This window comes from Hemitrygon akajei, chromosome 8 (assembly GCF_048418815.1).
Source record: "Hemitrygon akajei chromosome 8, sHemAka1.3, whole genome shotgun sequence".
Lineage (NCBI taxonomy): Eukaryota > Metazoa > Chordata > Chondrichthyes > Myliobatiformes > Dasyatidae > Hemitrygon > Hemitrygon akajei.
In genome coordinates, this window is record NC_133131.1 from 118,829,535 (window position 1) to 118,848,379 (window position 18,845).

Here is an 18,845-nt window from a genome sequence, read left to right on the forward strand (position 1 = left end):
GAATCTGATAGGAGAGAAGAGTGAACCATAGGAGAAAGGGAAGGAGAAGGGGTCCCAAGCGGGCGTGATAGACCAGAGAGAAGAGGTAAGAGGCCAGAATAGGGAACAGAAGAAGAAAGGAAGAGGAGGGAATTTTTTTTACCAGAAAGACAAATCGATATTCATGCCATCAGGTTGAAGGATATCCGGATGGAATATAAGGTGTAGCTCCTCCATCTTGAGAGTTCCCTCATCATGGCACAGGAGGAAGTCATGGGAATGGGAATGGGAATTAAAATGTTTTTCCACTGGGAATTTCCACTTTTGGCCGATGGATAGAAGGTGTCCAATGAAGAAGTCCCCCAATTTATGACAGGTCTTACCAATGTAGTGAAGATTACATTTGAAGGAGGCTGTATAGGGAGCACTGAATAGACAACACCAGCAGATTCGCAGGTAAAGTGTTGCCTCACCTGGAAGGACTGTTTGGGTCCTGAATGGAGGTGATGGGGAGGTGAATGGGAAGGTGTAGCACTTTGGCCACTTTCAGGGATAAGTGCCAGGTGGGAGATTAGTAGAGAGGGATGAGTGGACAAGGTAATTATGGAGGGAGCAATCCCTGAAGAAAGTGGAGGGGAGGGAGATAAAGATATGTTTGGTGGGAGGATCCCTTCAGAGATGCTGGATGTTACAGAATATAATGAAATTCAATAACTGGTCTTTGCTCTTTCATATTGTATTTCCATTGCCTTAAAGATTACCAGCAGATGTAAAATCTTTTACCCCCAACTCCCTGCAATGCCACTTACTTTGGTCATAATGTGGTCAGAAAAAATGAAGTAGGAGCAAGTTTTCAGACTTAAGGAAAAGTTGATATTTGGGATATATCCTAATACATCAGGAAATATGTTCCTCAGTCATTTGTTTAACTTTGATGAACTTTTCTCAAGAAATTCTTAATGCTGTTTCCCAAAACCTTTATAAATGCCTTGAGAATATAATTCTTAGAAGTATTATCTGGATATATTTGGAGGTTTGTAATAGTGTTTTTTAAAAAATCAGTACCTGTTTCCTACTCAATGTTTTTCTCCTTCACTACAGGTTTGGCTAAGCTAATGGAGGCTGAGGTGTCAGTTAATGAACTATCCAAAGAACTTGTGGTTAAGGAAAAAGATTTAGCAGTTGCTTCGAAAAAGGCAGATGAAGTTCTGCAGGAAGTGACCTTAAAGGCTCAGGCCGCCGAGACTGTTAAAACACAGGTTCAGAAAGTGAAAGACAAAGCTCAGCTCCTTGTAGATGAAATAGCAGCTGATAAGCACGTAGCTGAAACTAAACTGGAAGCAGCTAAGCCTGCATTAGAAGAAGCTGAAGCAGCTTTACAGGTTTGTAACCAATACTTGAATATAAAATGTATGGAGTGAAGTTTGTCTTGAGTTTTTTCCATTCCATTGAGAAACTCGTGCTCCTTTTCTTGTTCCCAAATACTTACTTAGCTGTTATTAAAAGGACGTTTTCTTACCCTGGCACTAAGTGATTTTGATCAGAACCCATTCCAGTGTGTATGTTTGTTGTTGGCATTCTAACCGTCAGTGTCAGTACAGAATTCTCATACTTTTAGCAATGTGCTGAAGAGGTCCCTGGGGTGGTCCTTACTGAGGATTAGCTTCTTCCTGTCCTTCATGGCAGCTCCGATTTTCTTGACTTCTCAGTCTCCTCCATGACTCAGCACTGAGGCCAGGGCAGAGCTTAACGATGCTTTAAGGAGCAGAATACTCTTCGTGTTTAGCACAGGCTTAATGCCGACCATAGAAGGCATATCTAGGGTGATCCCATTCACTCGAATGAAGTTCTGACCTCGATGTAAAAAGTCAGTGATGATAAATATTACCCCCTCCCATTAATATTAAAATTTAAAATGAACTTATAGCATCTAAATGTATTTTAAATACATTTACAGTTCTTGACCTTCTTAATAATTTAAATGATTTGCAATTAAATTTTTGTCAATGTATTTTAAATTCTCAAATTATAATAAACATTTTGAAAAGGCACTTAACAATAGCACATCATAGGCCATCTTGGAGAGGTGTGTTGGGGTTTCAGGATTTGTCATCTGTGCCTTGACCCTGGTCATGGTCAAATACATGGCAGCAAGGCTAAACCTTGAGTTTTCCTGCAGAACACCTGAGCTCTACCCCAGATTGGGTGGGGGCAAATACAATGCATGAGCTATGCTAAGATGGACATCCTGGTATCTAAAGCTATATATCAGGTGTGAGATATTGTTTAAATAAGAATGGAGAAGTATTTTACTGGGAAAGAAATCATACCTCAACAATTTGATTATCAGCATTACCAGTTGGTCATTGGAGATCTCAGTAGCAGCTTCACATTCATTGGTATCACTAATAATTGTCGTAGCTAAAATAGCTATTAGGAATTTTGTTAACAGATCAGTGACTTAAGACCTGATAACATTAATATAACCAGTGCAATGTGGTAAGTTAATTCTTCAATAGTATAATTCAGTCATTCAAAATGAGCAAATAATTATGTATTCAGAAAAATGTTAGCATTTCACAACACCAAGAAGTGACTATTTGTACTCCCATAAATAGCTCAAATTTCAGTTCCTAAGATTTTTTTTCTTGTTCTTTCATTACTTCATTATGCCAGCAGACCTTCTGTCAGTTTTCTCCTGTTTGTGATATTTATGTAATATCATCAAACTGCTCTTGTGATCCCATTACATGATGGGAGAATATAATGTGACAAAGGGGACCTGGGTTCTCTAGTCATTATTGCTGTAAGTCAGGCACACTGCTTAAAGGTTACTTACACCATGCTGTCTTTTTGCAGCTGCCATCAGGAAGGAGACTTAGGTCCCACACCACCAGGTTCAGCAACAATTATTACCCTACAACTATCAAGCTTCTGAACCAGCATAGATAACTTCACTCACTTGAACTGAATCCACAACCTATGAATTCACTTTCAAGACACTCATGTTCTTAGTATTATTTATTTATTTAGTTGATTGTTTGTCAGTTTTTGTTTGTTTGTAGTCTTTCATTGATCCTGTTGTATTTGTTTGTTCTACTGTGAATGCCTGAAATAAACTGACCCTCAGGGTAGCGTATGGTAGCATATATGTAGTTTGATAATAAATTTATTTTAAACTTTCATTTGGAGTGTGACTGTCTTCACAGTCAGCAGAAAATTATGATTGCAGTTTGCAGTTTATCACCAGAGCAACCCTGTTTTCAATCAGAAATATTCCCTTTTTTTCTATCCCTTCCTACTCTTGCCTTCTCTACAACTTTGTTATTTTCTTTTTGCATGGCCTGTTGAGTGTTAACAATTCTTTTGATTTTGGATTTCTAGCATCTGCAGTATTCTTTTGGATTCTTTTTTTCTTGAATATTAAAAATTGTCATAAGTTATTATTAATATTGTTTAAAATATTTACAGACTATTAAACCAGCTGATATTGCCACAGTACGCAAATTAGGCAAGCCACCTCACTTGATCATGCGAATCATGGACTGTGTGCTGCTTCTTTTCCAAAGAAAAGTAGACCTTGTCACTGTTGATCCAGATCGACCCTGTGTGAAACCTTCCTGGGGTGAAGCTTCAAAGTTGATGAACAACTCTTCCTTTCTTAACATGTTGCTGACATTTGCAAAGGTAATAAGCAATAATTGCTGTCTTCTTGTGAGTATTTACTGTTTCCACTTGTAAATTATCACATTTATTTAAATGTTTGATGCTGGTTTTTTATGCGACTATTTTTATATAATCTGTATTCCCAGAACAGTGGGGTGACCTGGAATCAGTTGACTACATGATTCCAAGTTTCTCTACAGATTTCCAAAACTGGATTCCTTATTTTCCCTTCCTTTTCCTGTTAATGAACAAGGGCCACTTACAAATACAGAATTGTGATTCTTTGCATTGCTGTTCAAAGGTATCAGGCAATTTGACACTAAAATGTTATTATTTAGTTTTTAATTAACGATGGGGACCTGTAAGTTCCGATATTCTAACTTTTATTTTGAAATACCTAGAGCCAAGCTCCTTGACACTGCTAATTCTAATCACTTGTACTGTGTCATCTGGTTCAAGAAATCATACACAGTAGTTCCGTAGACCTGCCCATTACTTATACAAATTTTACTTTACCTTGAAATAATTTCATTACGTAGTAATAATTTTGCATGCTGTTACATGATTGTTCTGTTGAAATTGAGTAATGCTCATCAGAATAAATGCAAAAATTAAATCATTAATTTGAGCTACAGTAATCAGAATTGGGTTTAATATCACAAACATATTTCGTGCAATCATACTAAATCCTCAAGTGTTGCTGAATCTGAAAAAATTAGCATACAGTGGAATACTGAATGTTATGGTTTGACTTTCACTGTATATATTTTTGAGATTTTTTTCTCTCTTTAATGGCTTTCCCTTATTCAGACAAATGTTATCAAATATTCTCATCTCCCTAGCACTATAATATATTTGCTAGAATGGTGATGGCTGAAACACTTACCTTTTAGAGGAATAATCATATCAAATTTGCTGGTGAAATAATTAGAATGCACTGTCAGTGGTTACAGCGGGACATTGATAGGATGCAAAACTGGGCTGAGAAGTGGTAGATGGAGTTCAACCCAGATAAGTGTGAGGTGGTTCAGTTTGGGAGATCAAATATGATGGCAGAATATAGTGTTAATGGTAAGACTCGTGGGAGTATGGAGGATCAGGGGATCTTGGGGTCTGAGTCCATAGGACACTCAAAGCTGCTGCGCAGGTTGACTCTGTGGTTAAGAAGGCATATGGTGCATTGGCCTTCATCAATCATGAGATTCAGTTTAGGAGCTGAGAGGTAATGCTGCAGCTAAATAACACCCTGGTCAGACCCCACTTGGAGTACTGTGCTCAGTTCTGGTCGCCTCACTACAGGAAGGATGTGGAAACAATAGAAAGGGTGCAGAGGAGATTTACAAGGATGTTGCCTGGATTGGGGAGCATGCCTTATTAGAATAGGTTGAGTGAACTCAGCCTTTTTTCCTTGGAGCGAAGGAGGATGAGAGGTGACCTGATAGAGGTGTATAAGATGATGAGAGGCATTGATCGTGTGGATAATCAGAGGCTTTTTCCCAGGGCTAAAATGGCTCACACGAGAGGGCACAGTTTTAAGGTACTTAGAAGGAGGTACAGAGGAGATGTCAGGGGTTAGTTTTTTACGCAGAGAGTGGTGAGTATGTGGAACGGGCTGCAGGCGACAGTGTTGGAGGCGGATACAATAGGGCCTTTTAAGAGACTCCTGGACAGGTATATGGAGCTCAGAAAAATAGAGGGCTATGGGTTACCCGAGGTAATTTCTAAGGTAAGGACATGTTCAGCACAGTTTTGTGGGCCGAAGGGCCTGTATTGTGCTGTAGGTTTTCTATGTTTCTATAACTGGTGATAGCAATGCACCATTAACAAACTATCCACCCCTGTAGCTTTCAATGCACGACCCATTACAGAGGACAAAAACATGCATTAGTCTCATCAGTCATCTAAGAACCAGAATGGAAGAAGTCATTTTTGGTCCTGAGGGATCATACAAGAATAATTCAACAGGAGTTAATCTACTGTGCAACGTGGTTGTTCTGGAGTTTAGCAGAAGTTACCCAGTAGCTGTCTCATTGTGAAAATGTATAGACTTGAAATGCCTGTTTCCTCAATCTTTGTTGATATCTGCACCATACCATTTGCTGCAGGATTATATGTGTGTGTTTAACATGATCTTGTTATTTTTTAAATGCTTAGTTAGAAGTGAACAAAACTGAGGACCATTATTCAAGTCTTACTCACTTGATAAACTATGGCATGAAGAAATAGATCACAATTACTCAATTCTCTGCTGTACACAAAGACAGCATTTTCTACCTCAACACATTTTAAATAAGTATGTGACTACAAAGTTGTAAACCACTTTCTTGCAATAGCTCATCTGTACTGTTTATACTCTGTTGCTTTACTGTTTAACTCTAAAAGTCTCAGTAACTAATTCAAGGGTCTACCAGTTTTTCAAATTTTCATCTAACCCAAGCAAGTAACAAAATTTCTATGCATTTATAACTGTGAATTTGAATATTTAGTCTGAAATTCTTCCAAAATCTGTGTTCCCTTAAACCACTTGATACATTGTGTCCCTATTTAACACAGGCTTGTTTAATTGACAACTCGTATCATTGGTTATATTTTGGTATACGTTCTTCATCTGGATATTTGTATGATTTGGTTTATCACTCTGAAATACTTTTCATATATCCATTTGAGAACAGCATTTTAAGTCTTCTTGACAGCTTCCATTGCTATAGCTAAAAAAAAAATTGTGGTCTACTATTTTCAGTGTGACAATTATGCTCTCACACTCAATCTGCATCTTATATGGTAACCTTGACAACACATCTGCAATTATATATTTTCTTGAAAGCCACTATGTCTGTGTTGCTGTATTCTTCACTCACAATGAAAAATTATTAACAAATATTAATGGTCTGTAAACTAAGTAATAGGTCTACCCAATAGGAAGGGTTGATTTTTTTCCCTTTCAAATATAACTTGTAACATCTTTGTCAAAATATGTAGTGCAAATGGAATTGTTTTATCTTGTTTATTTTCCAAAACATGACTAATACTTCATAATTAGAAATATTCCATATGGCTTGACTCTGTGATTATGCTTCATACCAGTGTTTTTTTTTGCTGTTGAGACAATAGCATTAGAGATTTGGGAGTACAAAACTGAAGTCTTCAAAAAATTGAGGTCCCAAATATTCATAGACTTTTCTGTGTGACCAACTTAGTTTCAATTATGCCAAAATGGCTTAAAATTCAATCATTATGCAGGACCAGAAACTCTCCGTGGTGAAGTTTCTTGAGTAGCGTTGTGGGGCAGCCCTTCCAAATAACAGCTTACAGTGCTATAATCACAAGGGGAGATGAGCCTTCAAGTAGGGGTTTCTAATAGTACTGTTCCTATGTCACTGGTTTTGGTTGAACCAGAGGATAGGGCTACATTTGTGGGACTAGATTTTTTAAGAATTATTGTAGCGATATGTGAACTGATTACCTGCAGCTTGTTTCCAGGAAGGAGGCGTGGGGTCACTTGGACGACAATCTTGTAGTTGGTATTGGTTTACTATAGTCACATGTACTGATAAATAGTCAAAAGCTTTTGTTTTCTATACCATCCAGTTAGATCACATCATGCATAAGTACATTAAGGCAGTAAAAAGAAAAGAGAATGCAGAATATTGTGTTGCAGTTACTGAAGAAGTGCAGGGCAGGTAGACAAATAAAGTTCAAGGGCTACAACAAGGTTGCTTAGGAGTGTTTTTTTTTCCACTACATGAGATTTTCATTTAGTAGTGTGAAAACTGTGGATAAGAGCTGTCCTTGTGTTGGGTTGTATGTACTTCTAAGCTTTCATGTCTTCTACCTGATGGAAGAGGAGGGAAGGGAGAATGAGTAGAGTGGGAGGGGTTCTTGATTATGTTGGCTGCTTTATCAAACAGTGGCAAGTATAGAGGGTAGAGTGGTTTGCATGATGGACCAGGTTTTGTTCACAATTCTCTTGTGGATTTGATCAAAGCAGTTACCATACCAGACTGTGACACACCTGGAAGAATGATTGGGGACATGACAAATTTCCTTAGCCCTCTGAGGACGTGGAGGCTCTGGTATGTTTTCTTTGGCCATAGCATTCAGATGGACAAAGGAATTGTTGGTTATATAATACCTAGGAATCCGAATCTCTCAACCATCTCCACCTCAGGCCCTAAATACAAACAGGGGTGTGTATACATCATTTCCTGAAGTCAATGACAAGCTCCTTCACTTTGCTGGTATTGAGGGAAGGGTGGCTGTACTGACAGCATGCTGCTACACTCTCTATCTCTTTCCTGTACTCCATCTCGTTTTTGTTTGATAGCACCCTAATTTGATGGTGCAAACTTATAAATGGAGTTGGAGCAGAATTTAGCCACACAGTTCTAAGTGACTAGGGAGAATAGGGATGAGAATGCAACCTTGTAGGACACCAGGATTGAGGGTAATGTTTGACATTGAGTTAATGGTAGTGGTTAAACTAGTGGTCTCCGGATCTGAAGATTTTGGGGTGATTAGTGGTTGAGTGGACAAGGTTAGGTGTATAATATTTCTTGGTTGTCTAGTCCATAATTTTAGTTGGAGAAATATAATACCTATATATACCCTGGAGTTCACTCGGAGGAGAATCAGAACTCTAGTTTGGTAATATTATTGCCAATAACAACTGTTTGGATACATTTTCAAGTTTTGGAAAACTCTTCTTAACCAATTAATTCTCTTTGCTTAAAAAATACTTTTTTCTTAATGCACAGGATAGCATCACAGGAGAGGTTGTGGATTTGCTGCAACCATACCTAGATATGGATGACTACAATCTCGAGACTGCTAAAAAAGTATGTGGGAACGTTGCAGGCCTATGTTCATGGACGAAGGCCATGGCAAGCTTCTATGATATTAATAAAGAAGTACTTCCATTGAAGGTATAATTTCAATGCATTAAATAGATTGCACATCTTGTGATCCATGGGATCCATGTCATCCGTATGTCACCTAACTTATCATGGATGTTTTTGATAATTAAATGTGGTGATACCATTGATATCATTCAATATACTCCCGTGGATTTTTATTTAGGTTATTGTGAATCATGAAAAGTTGTAGTGAATGCTTTCAGTTCTTTCATATAAAAATTAGTATAAATGGAATTCGCAATTGTTCATGGAATTTTCCAAGTTATGAGATTTCTGAAGTTTATACAATACACATATTAAATGCTTTAAATGAACTTTAAATGCTCATGAGTGTGTGCAACAACATAAATTTGTTGTATTTTTGTTTTTTCCCTGCTGTTTTAATTTCATGTGGGTTAATTTCTGGGATGAATGTTTATTTTAAGTTTCACTGTTCATGAGGTTTTCATCAAATCTTAACTTTAAATTATTTTAAAGTTATAACTGTAGTTACTTTAAGGACTAGTCATTTAAGTTGCATAGCTATTAGAAAGAATATGCTATTGGAATCAGATTAGATCTATTTCACCGTCCATATTTTTTAATTGCTTCAATGTGTCTATTTGCAAAAAAGGCAAATCTGACTCTGCAAGAAGCCAAGCTAGTTGTTGCCCAAGAAGAACTGAACAATGCCCAAGCACAACTGGATGAGAAGCAACGGGAGCTAGATCAAGTACAGGCCATGTACGATGCTGCAATGTCAGAAAAACAAGCATTACTTGATGATGCTGAGGCCTGTAGGAAGCGAATGAATAATGCCACGGCCCTCATTGAAGGTCTGGGTGGTGAAAAGGTGACCTTTTATTTGTCATAAACACAGTGACAATATTTAGTGAATATTGAACAAATTCAAAATAGTCATTGTCTGCACAGATAAAATTAAGCAATTAGAGCAATGTAATTGTGCAAATACTGATAATATTAAATTCTTCAAACTGGTATTTAAATTTTAAAGAGGACTTCATAATCTTTGTAATCCCAGGGGTTTACAAAATTACTGGGTTGTAACTTGAGCAGGAACATAATTGGGTTATTAATTCAGACAACGTTGTCATAACACATATTATTTTGTCAAAAAAGCAATATCAGCAAAATTATGTTTTCCAAAGGGAGTTATTTATTTTGGGTCATTTTTTTATTCATTGACGTGTATTGCAAAATGGAGACTCTGAACTCAGAAGGCTGTGTAAGAGAAAATATTGGAATTTAATTCCAATTATTCATGCGCTATTTAATTAAATTCGATTCCTTAATTGTAAAGGTTGCAGCTGAAGTTAAAAAAATGTTCAATTTTAGTTTGAAGGAATAAATAAAGCTATTAAAACTATTAACATTTAAGCCATTGAAAATCAATAGCTTCTATAGAATCAGAAGGTTTGAAAATTTTGGTTGATATTTGCGCTTTACACCAATAGTTTTTTTCAAATCCTTGAAGATCATTTCCAAACATTAGGCATATCAGTGAGGTTTTTTTTTCGTAGTATTATTTTAAATAGGCACAATGATTAAATTGGCATAGACTGGGAAAACATGAAAATATAAATTATCTACGATAAAGAATTCACTGGTATTTAACTCTTATAGCTCTATCCTATGTACAGCAAATCACTTAGCATTGACATTCACTGAGGTAAAGAGACAAGTGTTAAAGCTGATACTAGACATAAGCAAATTTATTAGTTAAATGTTAGAAAAGAGCTTCGAAGCTGCATATGTATCTAATTTTAGGGATATGAAGCAACACTGAACACATTTAATATTTTTTTCCTGATCTTTAATTCTTCAGGTTCGGTGGACAGAAAGCAGTAAACTTTTCCAGGACCAGATTATACGTTTAGTGGGTGATGTACTGTTAGCTACTGGATTCCTCTCTTACTCTGGCCCTTTTAATCAAGAATACAGGAACATTCTGTTTCAGATATGGAAAGATGAGATGAGTAGCAACAAAATTCCATTCAGTGATGTAAGTACCCTTCTAGAAATTTGAATATTTTCGTATTTTATCTGTGTGCAATTTCCATAGAGGATGCGTGTTCAGAATTCACTTAGGTGAGTGTGCAGCATGGAGTGTAAGTTTGGCAAGCACAGGTACAGAATGTTATATGAAATTGTGATTAATAACATTCCTGTTAAATAAATGCCAAACAAAGTGCATGTTCAACATAAGAGAGTCTAAGCAACCTACACTTGACATTCAATGGCATTATCATCAGTAAATTTCCACTACCAACATCCCCAGAGTATGGAGGTGGGTGGGGGTTCACCATTTACCGTAACCTGAATTGGATTACTCATCCCTTGTCATCTTGACACCTGTCCACCATCCACAAAGCACAAATCTGGAGTGTGACAGAATCCTCTCTATTTTGCTGGATGGATAAAACAACTCTCACAAAGCCGTGCCAATCTTAATTACTGTGCCCAATTAAACACATCCAGCACTCCAGACGCACATTAACTTCCACACCAGTACACAGTGATGTAGTCTGTACCATTTACAATGTACACCAATTTTAATCATCTGCCTTACTTTACACCACATCTCAAACTCATGGCTTCTGTCATCAAGAAATACAGGAGCAGCATTCAGATAAGAGTATCATTACCTCCAGGATCATTTACAACTTTGCACTGCCCTGGCTTGGAAATATGTTGCCAGTCCTCCATTGTTGCTGTATCTAAATCTTGGAACTCCCTACTCAATAGTACGATAGGTTCTGGACTGCTCCAGCAGATTGGAAGGTCGCCTTTAAGGGAGAAAAAAGGAGGGAATTTCAAACCTATCAGCCTAACACTAATATTAGGAAAATGCTGTCATCAACAACATTTGGAAAACAACAACAGGAAGGCTGGCAAGGATTTTTGAAAAGGAAATATATATGAAGGGGGAGAGATTATAAGACCATAAGACAGGAGGAGATTTAGGCCATTCAGCCCATCAAGTCTTCTCTGTCATACAATCATGGTTGATTTATTTTCCCTATCAGCCCCATTCTACTACCTTCTTCCTGTAGCCTTTGATACCCTTACTAATCAAGAAACAGTCAATACCTACTTTAAATATAACCAGTGATTTGGCCTCCACAGCTGTCTGTGACGATGAATTTGACAGATTCACCATCCTCAGGCTATAGAAATTCTTTATCTCTGTTCTGAAGAGACATTCTTCTATTCTGAGGCTATGCCCACTGGTCCTATATTCTCTCACTATTGAAAACATCTTCTGTATGTCCACTCTATCCAGTTATTTCAATATTCATAAGGTTTCAATGAGGTCCCCTCATCATTGTTCTAAACCCCAGGGAGTACAGGCCCAGAGAAATAAAATCTTCTCATGCTGTAATCCTTTCATTCCTGAAATCACTTTTGTAAACATCATCTGGACCCTCTCAAATGCAAGCATATTCTTCCTTTGATATGGAGCCCAAACTGCTCACAAGACTCTAAATGTGGTCTGATCTTATAAAACCTCAGTAGATTTTGTCTATTTAACTTTTCAAAAGCTTGTTCATAAAATCCCTTATCGTGAATGGTGAACACAGTTAAAGTACTTGGAGCTGAGAATTGGCTAACAGTCAGAAGGCAGAGTATGAAGAAACATATTTTTCTCAGCTTGGTAGGCTGTGACTAATAGAGTACTATAGAGATCAATGCTTGAGGCCTGGCTTCAACAGTTTGATTGAAAGGACCAAGTTGGATGATGCTGCAAAACTAATTGAGGTTCTGAGTAGGGGAAAATTAATCAAAGAAATACAGGTGTAAGAGGAGTATCGAAAACAGAATGTGACATCATTGGATCTGAATTTGCAGAATGAGGTAGACCAATTGGATAACTTATCAGTGGTAAGACACTGGAGGGGAGTAATCACCATATTATAAGTCTGAGATTAATTACAGAGAAGGTTGATGAGTAATCAAAGTAAGGCATTTTATTTGGAGAAGCGATCTGGCCAGGCTAAGATGGAACTAATTAATGTCAAGTAGATTTAAAGTGGAATGATGGAATCAGAATCAGAATCGGGTTTAATATCACCAGCACATGTTAACTTAGCGGTAGCAGTACAGTGCAATATATATGATAATATAGAAAAAAAAGTAAGTCAATTACAGTAAGTATATACCTGTATACTAAATAATTAAATTAAAAGTAGTGCAAAAACAGAAATAATAATTTCAAAAAATCATAGAGTTATATAGCACTGAACCAGGCCTTTCATTATGACCACAATGCCTATCTATACTAATCACATTTGCCAGAATTAGTCCGTATCTATCTGCAGCTTCGTAATTATATCAGAATAATAAGTAACTTTTGGAAAGTTATGGACTGTGAACATTACCAGAAAGGAGAAATGGAGGGTTGAAATGGCTAACACGAGGGGGCATAGTTTTGAGGTGCTTGGAAATAGATACAGAGGGGATGTCAGGGGTAATTTTTTCACACAGAGAGTGGTGGGTGCATTGAATGCACTGCCAGTGAAGTGGTGGAAGCAGATACAGTAAGGTCTTTTAAGCAACTTTTAGAGAACTCGTACATGGGCTACATGGTAGGGTAATTCTTGGCAGTTTCTAGAGTAGGTTACATGGTCAGCACACCATTGTGGGCTGAAGGGCCTGTAATGTGCTGTAGATTTCTATGAAACCAAAGCTAGAAATACCTAAATAACATATGAGATAGAGAATATAGTGAACTGTTGAATAATTCTTGGAACCAAACTGAATACAATAAGCTGATGAGGAAGTAAATTAGATGGATAAATGACAATTGAAAGGATAAATATGGTTAACATAAAGAGGAATCCAAGAACATAAAATGGGAAAATGGGTAATAATAAGCAGTGGAGGAAAGACAGTCAATTAGAAAACAAGAAAGTGATCTGTGCAGTGAGGCAAATGGCTTGGCTGGTAAAGAAAATGAGTTATTGTATCAACTTTTATGGAGAAAGGTGTTGCTGCCAAAATGAAGGTAAAATAGTAAATGCAATTGTTGGTGCGATAAGTGGTAAGGAGGACATATGGGAAAGACTAGCTGTGGTTAAAGACTCACTTAGCCTGGAAGGGAACCATTTTTGGTTACTGAATGAAGTAGATGTAAAGGAATCTTCAAACCCTCTCTGGATGTAAGTAAGTGCCAATGATTGGAAAGTGGCTAATGCAACACTCAGGAAAGAGGTGCAACAACATGAACCAATCAGTTTAGTCTTGGTGGTGAGGCAGCTTTTAGAAATAATAATCAGAAAACATATTAATAGCACTAGGAGAAGTTAGCATTAACCTGTTAAAGGCAAATCTTGTTTAATTTAGCAGCCCTTTACTTCCAATACAAACAAAACAAAAGCAGTAACCGTACACTGATGTCATCACGTCAGACACCATCTCTTAAAGTGAACATAACAACTCAATGACACTGAGCAGTTTCTATTATGCACAATATGTGTCATCAATGACCCATTACATTACCTACACAGGTTCTTCCCCCCCCCACCCCCACACCCAGAAGTCACCAAAACTGGCATTGTCAGTCTGTCTGAAGTTCGTATGAGCCACCTGGCTTGAGTCCTCTGTGCCTTGGTTGGAGTAACAGCAGGTGCCTCTGGCTTGTCAAGGGTGTCACACACATGGTCATGTGATGATCCAGGGGGTATGGTAGTGGAACCAGATCTTGGTGGGCTATTTTAAGGTGATCGACAGAAATACATACAAGTTTACCCTTCCTATCCACTTTAAAAATCTTTTCACCTTGTTCCAAATCACAAAATGGGCCATCATATTGGGAGTTAATGGGATGTTGGTGTGCATCATGGCAGACAAAACGAATCAGGCAGAACGTAAGTCAACTGGAACCCAGGAGTGCCATACACCGTGAAGGGAGATAGGAATAGGTATAAAATAATTGAGTTTACTGAGGAGAGCTGAATGTTGCTGAGATGCCAGCTAGCTGGTCAAGGCATCAGGAATAAAATCACGGGTCTTGTAGTGGCTGCCCATATACCAACTCAGCTGCTGAGGACTGCAGTTCCTCTTTTGGAGCCATTATGAGCCTCAGCAGGACCCATAGGAGATGATTGTACAAACACTCGTCCATCAGGGAGGCCCTAAGAGCAGCCTTTAAGGAAGGATGAAACTGCACACACAGGCCATTGGGCTGCGGGTGATAAACCATGATATGTTGCAATTTAACACTGAGGTTCTGGGCCATTGCAGTCCAGAGGTCTGACGTACACTGGGGTCTGGAGTCAAATGAAATATACAAAGGGGTGTCAAACTGAGTGACCCAGGTGTTGATGAATGTTCAAGCCACATCTGCAACCATCGTTGACACTAGAGGGACGACCTGGTGGTAAGGTCCACTTTGGTAAGGAGATGTGTAAAACCGTGGGAGGTGGGGAGAGGCCTAAACAGGTCCATGTTACGTGGTCAAACCATCGCTCAGTGACCTCGAAAGGTGCTGATGATGCACAAACTTTAAAGCAACCAGTTTCTGTGAGACCTTCACGCCCAGATGTGAGAGGCCATGAATGGAGCTAAAAATAATATGCCTAGAATTTGTAGGCACTATGGGGTGAGAGCAACTGGTTGAGACGCGCATAAGAGAGAAACTACTGCATCCCTGAAATTGACTTCGGCCAACCACAGGCCTGTGACTGCGCTGTCACTGTCGAAGCTGCATGGTGGTCAGCACTTTTTGGCCTCCATGCCAAAGCATGCATGGTAGAAACATAGACCTGGCCTTGTCTGGTTCTAAACCACGGGAATGAACCTGCTGGAGGCTCTGCTGACAGGGCTTATTGAGACAGGGAAAGGAGGAAGATCAATGCATCTCTACCCAGCCAAGTGTAGACAATTGACCATTTTAGCAAGCTCCCTACAGTCATTTGCAGGTGTATTAGTGAGGACTGTGCAAACTTGATCAGGCATTTGTTGCATAAAGAGTTCTTTAAAAATAAAGCAAGGATGATGAATTGCCCAGGAGAGACAGCATGTGGTCCATTAGCTCTGAAGGCCTAGCACCACTCAGGCCAGGCAAGGTGAGCAACTGTTTGGCGTGCTCAGACAGACAGTCCAGAGGTGAGTTTTCAGAGTGACATTTATCATGTGCAGTGGGTCTTCTAGTAGACTCACCACTCTGACTCCAGTGGAACTACTTAGCAATGCTACAACATAGTAAAATTTGCTATTGTCTGCGGTGATTTCTCACAAAGTGAATTGGGCTTCTGCATGCTGCTCCCAAAACTCCAGCAGCTTCAAAGTGACTGTAATGGTTGATATATCGTTGAATAACTCTGGAATTATCTGAGAGCGCTGGGGTCACGAGTGTAGGATCTTGTGATTAAAACACATGAAAATAATTTTATGTGCTTAACAAAAGCCACAGTCCTTTACTTCTATTAAGAAACAAAGCAAAAGCAATCACCTTACACTGATAGGCTTCCACATGGTAGGCTTATTCAGAAAGTCAGAAGGCATGGGATCTGAGAAAGTTTGGTCAGGTGGATTCAGAATTGGCTAGCCTGCAGAAGGCGGAAGGTCATGGTGGAGGGAGTACATTCAGATTGGAGGGTTGTGACTAGTGGTGTCCCACAAGGATCTGTTCTGGGACCTCTACTTTTTGTGATTTTTATTAACGACCTGGATGTGAGGGTAGAAGGGTGGGTTGGCAAGTTTGCAGACGACACAAAGGTTGGTGGTGTTGTAGATAGTGTAGAGGATTGTCAAAGATTGCAGAGAGACATTGATAGGATGCAGAAGTGGGCTGAGAAGTGGCAGATGGAGTTTAACCCAGAGAAGTGTGAGGTGGTACACTTTGGAAGGACAAACTCCAAGGCAGAGTACAAAGTAAATGGCAGGATACTTGGTAGTGTGGAGGAGCAGAAGGATCTGGGGGTACATGTCCACAGATCCCTGAAAGTTGCCTCACAGGTAGATAGGGTAGTTAAGAAAGCTTTCATAAGTCGAGGGATAGATTTTAAGAGACGCAATGTAATAATGCAGCTGTATAAAACTCTAGTTAGGCCACACTTAGAGTACTGTGTCCAGTTCTGGTCGCCTCACTATAGGAAGGATGTGGAAGCAATGGAAAAGGTACAGAGCAGATTTATCAGGATGCTGCCTGGTTTAGAGAGTATGGATTATGATCAGAGATTAAGGAAGCAGGGCCTTACTCTTTGGAGAGAAGGAGGATGAGAGGAGACATGATAGAGGTGTACAAGATATTAAGAGGAATAGACAGAGTGGACAGCCAGCGCCTCTTCCCTAGGGCACCACTGCTCAGTACAAGAGGACATGGCTTTAAGGTAAGGGGAGGGAAGTTCAAGGGGGATATTAGAGGAAGGTTTTTCACTCAGAGAGTAGTTGGTGCGTGGAATGCACTGCCTGAGTCAGTGGTGGAGGCAGATACACTAATGAAGTTTAAGAGACTACTAGACAGGTATATGGAGGAATTTAAGGTGGGGGGGGGGGTATATGGGAGGCAGGGTTTGAAGGTCGGCACAACATTGTGGGCCGAAAGGCCTGTAATGTGCTGTACTATTCTATGTTCTATGATGTCATTACCTCAGACTCCATCTCATAAAGTGAACACAACTCAATGGCACTGTTTGTGAAATATGTAGAATAGTTTCTATTATGAACAATGTGTGTCATCTGTCACTCATTACATTACCCTACAATATAAACAACATATCTTAGACAGTTGATGAAGGGATTCAGTAGATGTTACGTGCATGGATTTTCTGATGGCAATTGAAAACATGAAAAAAAGCTTGCTGGCATTTAGGTCAACGGAGCAGTCACAGCATGGATAAGAACATTTCAAGTGTGGAAAGCAGAGAATCGTAGTAGTTTTTTTAGACTGTTATGTTTCCCAAGGATCAGTGTGGCACCACTTTTATTAATGATTGTGAATTCAGATCATAAGACCAAAAGACATAGGAGCAGATTTAGTCCATTCAGACAATCGAGACTTCTCTGCCATTCCATCATGGCTGATCCCGAATTCAACTCAACCCCATACACCTGTCTTCTCACCATATCCTTTGATGCCCTATCCAATCAGGAAACGACCAACTTCTGCCTTAAATATACGCACGGACTTGGTCTCCAACGCAGGCTGTGGCAGAGCATCCAACAGATTCACTACTTTCTGGCTAAAAAAATTCTTCCTTACCTCTGTTCTAAAGGATGGCCCCTCAATTTTGAGGCTGTGCCCTCTAGTTCTGGATACTCCCATCATAGGAAACTTCATCTCCACTTCCACCCTATCCAGTCCTTTCAACATTCGGTCGGTTTCAGTGAGATCCCCCACATTCTTCTAAATTCCAGTGAGTACAGGCCCAAAGCTTCCAAACACTCTTCATATTTAACACCTTCATTCCAGCTATCATCCTTGTGAACCTCCTCTGGACTCTTTCCAAAGACACCACATCCTTTCTGACATATGGGGCCCAATTTAATGTGAGAGAAAATTTGAACATCTTCAGATGTTGCAAACTTTGAAGATGTGACCAACAGTGAGAGTATAGTAACAGGTTGTGAATAGGCAGAGCTAAGTTAGAGAAATATATAAAAAAGTGGCAATGAAAACTTAATAGAGAAGTGTTCAGGTCATTAATATGCATAACAATTGGTCTGAACACTGTTCCTTGGGAAACATCCTAGTCTGCTGCTTTCCAGGTTGAAAAACATTTAGCATTTTAACAAACAGAATATGAAGAGACTAAATGATAGGGTACAAAGGAATCTGGGTGTATTGTAATCCTCTTGAGAAAGAGAAGTGAGAAATTGGGATTTCTTAGTAGAGGTTCATTGGCTCATAGATTCATAAAGTTACATTGCAGGTCCTGATGAAGGATCTCGGCCTGAAATGTTGACTGTTTACCCTTTTCCATAGATGCTGCCTGACCTTCTGAGTTCCTCCAGCATTTTGTGTGTGTTATTTATATTTATGAATTGCTGCCAACCTTGTAAAATGATTCCAACATTGATTTATTTTTCATTCCTTTTAACATTCAGGACATTAATCTAATTAGTATGCTGGTTGATAATGCTACCATTGGTGAATGGAATCTGCAGGGCCTTCCGAGTGATGACCTGTCAATACAGAATGGCATTATAGTAACCAAAGCAACGAGGTACCCTCTTCTGATTGATCCACAAGGACAAGGCAAAATCTGGATTAAAAATAAAGAAAAAAACAATGAACTGCAGGCAAGTGTGGAATTTTATTTGTACGTTATACATTTAAGTAAT

At 38.9% G+C, this 18,845-nt stretch overlaps 1 protein-coding gene across 1 annotated transcript in view; it reads left to right on the top strand.

Annotated features, from left to right (window-relative positions):
- dnah5l (dynein, axonemal, heavy chain 5 like) overlaps positions 1-18,845 on the top strand; it is a gene marked incomplete at its 5' end in the record, with an annotated part of 260,289 nt that overhangs the window by 140,434 nt on the left and 101,010 nt on the right. Inside the window, 6 exons of the mRNA XM_073055303.1 lie at positions 1,081-1,361; positions 3,451-3,666; positions 8,400-8,567; positions 9,172-9,390; positions 10,384-10,560; positions 18,609-18,803. Of these exons, the coding sequence (XP_072911404.1) occupies positions 1,081-1,361; positions 3,451-3,666; positions 8,400-8,567; positions 9,172-9,390; positions 10,384-10,560; positions 18,609-18,803 (1,256 nt within the window). The remainder of the gene's footprint in view (positions 1-1,080; positions 1,362-3,450; positions 3,667-8,399; positions 8,568-9,171; positions 9,391-10,383; positions 10,561-18,608; positions 18,804-18,845) is intronic.